This window comes from Capra hircus, chromosome 15 (genome assembly GCF_001704415.2).
Source record: "Capra hircus breed San Clemente chromosome 15, ASM170441v1, whole genome shotgun sequence".
Classification (NCBI taxonomy): Eukaryota; Metazoa; Chordata; class Mammalia; order Artiodactyla; family Bovidae; genus Capra; species Capra hircus.
Window position 1 is genome coordinate 32,600,425 of NC_030822.1, and position 2,200 is coordinate 32,602,624.

Genomic DNA, 2,200 nt, shown 5'->3' on the forward strand with positions numbered 1-2,200 from the left:
ACTGTCTCCAAGGGTCAGAATAAAATGTGCAAGTTTAAGCAGCCCATGAGGTGGAAGTGAGACTGGGGAAGGAGTTTAACAAAGGTGAATCCATCTCATCTCTCATCTTGTTTACCAGATTTAGCTTTAAAGAACATTTGAATACTCCTTCTAGGTCAACCCATCTTCACAGAGAAGACATTTGTCACCAGTGAACACACTGGAAAGAACCTTTGGACCTCAAAGTCTTTTCCAGAAAAGAAACACAGAAAATGTTGGTTCCAGAACAGAATTAGAGGAAAAAACAAACAGCTTTCTTAGAGGATGGTTTTGAAAATATTTCATGGGTTTGAATATGTCCCTTTTGGTGTATTTGTATCTGTTAAGATAGAGACAGGTTTTCCATAGTGTGACCTAAGAAATAGAAATGGAATCTAAACTGCTTGTTTCTAACAGCATACTAAATTCAAATACAAAATTATTCTCCTTTCTATATTATTTAGTCTGAGAAGACACTTGAGATAGCTTTTGAGTATAGCTTAAGTGAAATAGGAGGGTGTTTAGGCCAAAAAGATGGTAGATATCCAGTGGCTAAAGCAATATGCAGAAATTAGCTCACAAAATTCATTCAGTATGAATTTATTCAAGGAGAAGATTAAATGATCCAGGAAACAGAGGGGAATGGAGTTCCTCAGAAGAATGAGGCTCCTTTCATGGCCTGAGAAACAGTGATGGGGCAACTCTTCTTTTCTGGCCCTTAGCCCTTGGTAGGGACTTTTTAAGTGATAATCACAGGAATGAATGCTTCTTCCTTGTAGGGTGGGCCACTGCCTCCTGGAATCACGATGTTCTCCTGTAACACCAGCGCTTCTGGTCATTCTACCTTCCTCCTCACTGGCTTCCCAGGTCTGGAAGCTTCTCACCATTGGGTTTCCATCCCCATCAACCTCATCTGTGTGGTTTCCATCCTGGGGAACAGTATCATCCTCTTCCTGATCAGCACAGATCCAGCCTTACGGGAACCCATGTACAGCTTCCTATCCATGCTGGCAGCCTCTGATCTGGGCCTCTGTTCCTCCACCTTCCCCACCATGGTGCGGCTCTTCTGGCTGGGTGTTCGTGAGCTGCCCTTCGATCTCTGTGCAGCGCAGATGTTCTTCATCCATGCCTTCACCTATGTGGAATCTGGGGTGCTGCTGGCCATGGCCTTTGATCGCTTTGTTGCCATCAAGGACCCTCTGCACTATGCCTCCATTCTTACCCACTCAGCCATGGCCAAAGTGGGGGCCGCCATCCTGGTGAGGGCCGTCCTGCTCAATCTCCCAGGACCCATCCTCCTGCGGCGTCTGCTCTTTCCCCAGGTCAATGAACTCTCTCACTGCTACTGCCTGCACTGTGACCTTGTGGGACTGGCCTGCTCAGACACTCAGGTCAACAGCCTGGTTGGCCTGGTCTCCATCCTCCTCTCTTTGGGCTTTGACTCCTCCCTCATCATGCTCTCCTACGCCCTGATCCTACAGACCGTGCTGAGCATCGCCTCCCCTGGGGAACGATTAAAGGCACTCAACACCTGTGTCTCACACCTCTGCATTGTTCTCATCTTTTACTTGCCCAAACTGGGGCTGTCAGTTTTGCACCGAGTAGAAAAACACAGCTACCCTGCTCTGGCAGTGCTCATGGCCAACCTGCACTTCTTGGTGCCACCCTTCATGAACCCCATTGTCTACTGCGTCAAGTCTAAGCAGATCCGTCAGGGCCTCTTAAAGCGCTTCCAGCAGAAAAGGGTTGATGTCTCTTAGAGCAGCAGAAGGATCTCGTGGTATGCAACCCATGTGGGTCAACCTGGATCTTGGGGGAGGATCAGTGGTGTAGTTAATTTTTGAGGTTTCTGGATGGTTCAGATCTTACCACTGAGCCTTTTTGGGGGCACCATCTGCTTCTATAATGATAGTTTTGGGGGACTGAGATCATTGGAAAGCATATAGAAGTATCTTGATAATCCTCTTGTTGCTCTGATCAGAGTTGAAGTATTTCAGATTCATGTATACTGTAACATTTCCTGGCCTGGGGGACTTAACCCCCCCCCCCCCCCCGGCCGCCACAACGGAGATGATGTGTATGCATATCTGTTTGTATAGGCACTTCTGTTCTTTTCCCCACCAGATTCCACCCTCCTCCCCAATTCATTTCAAAACTTGGGAAAAGCTGTATTCCTATTGTT

General features: G+C 47.1%; 1 protein-coding gene across 1 annotated transcript; it reads left to right on the forward strand.

Moving 5' to 3' along the window:
- LOC102186502 (olfactory receptor 51G2-like) lies at positions 825-1,778 on the forward strand. The gene has a single exon (XM_005689845.2). The coding sequence runs from the start codon at positions 825-827 to the stop codon at positions 1,776-1,778; it is 954 nt and encodes a 317-aa protein (XP_005689902.2).

Excerpts from the sequence above, each read along its gene's own strand:
- LOC102186502 (XM_005689845.2), top strand. The coding sequence starts at position 825 with ATGTTCTCCTGTAACACCAGCGCTTCTGGTCATTCTACCTTCCTCCTC.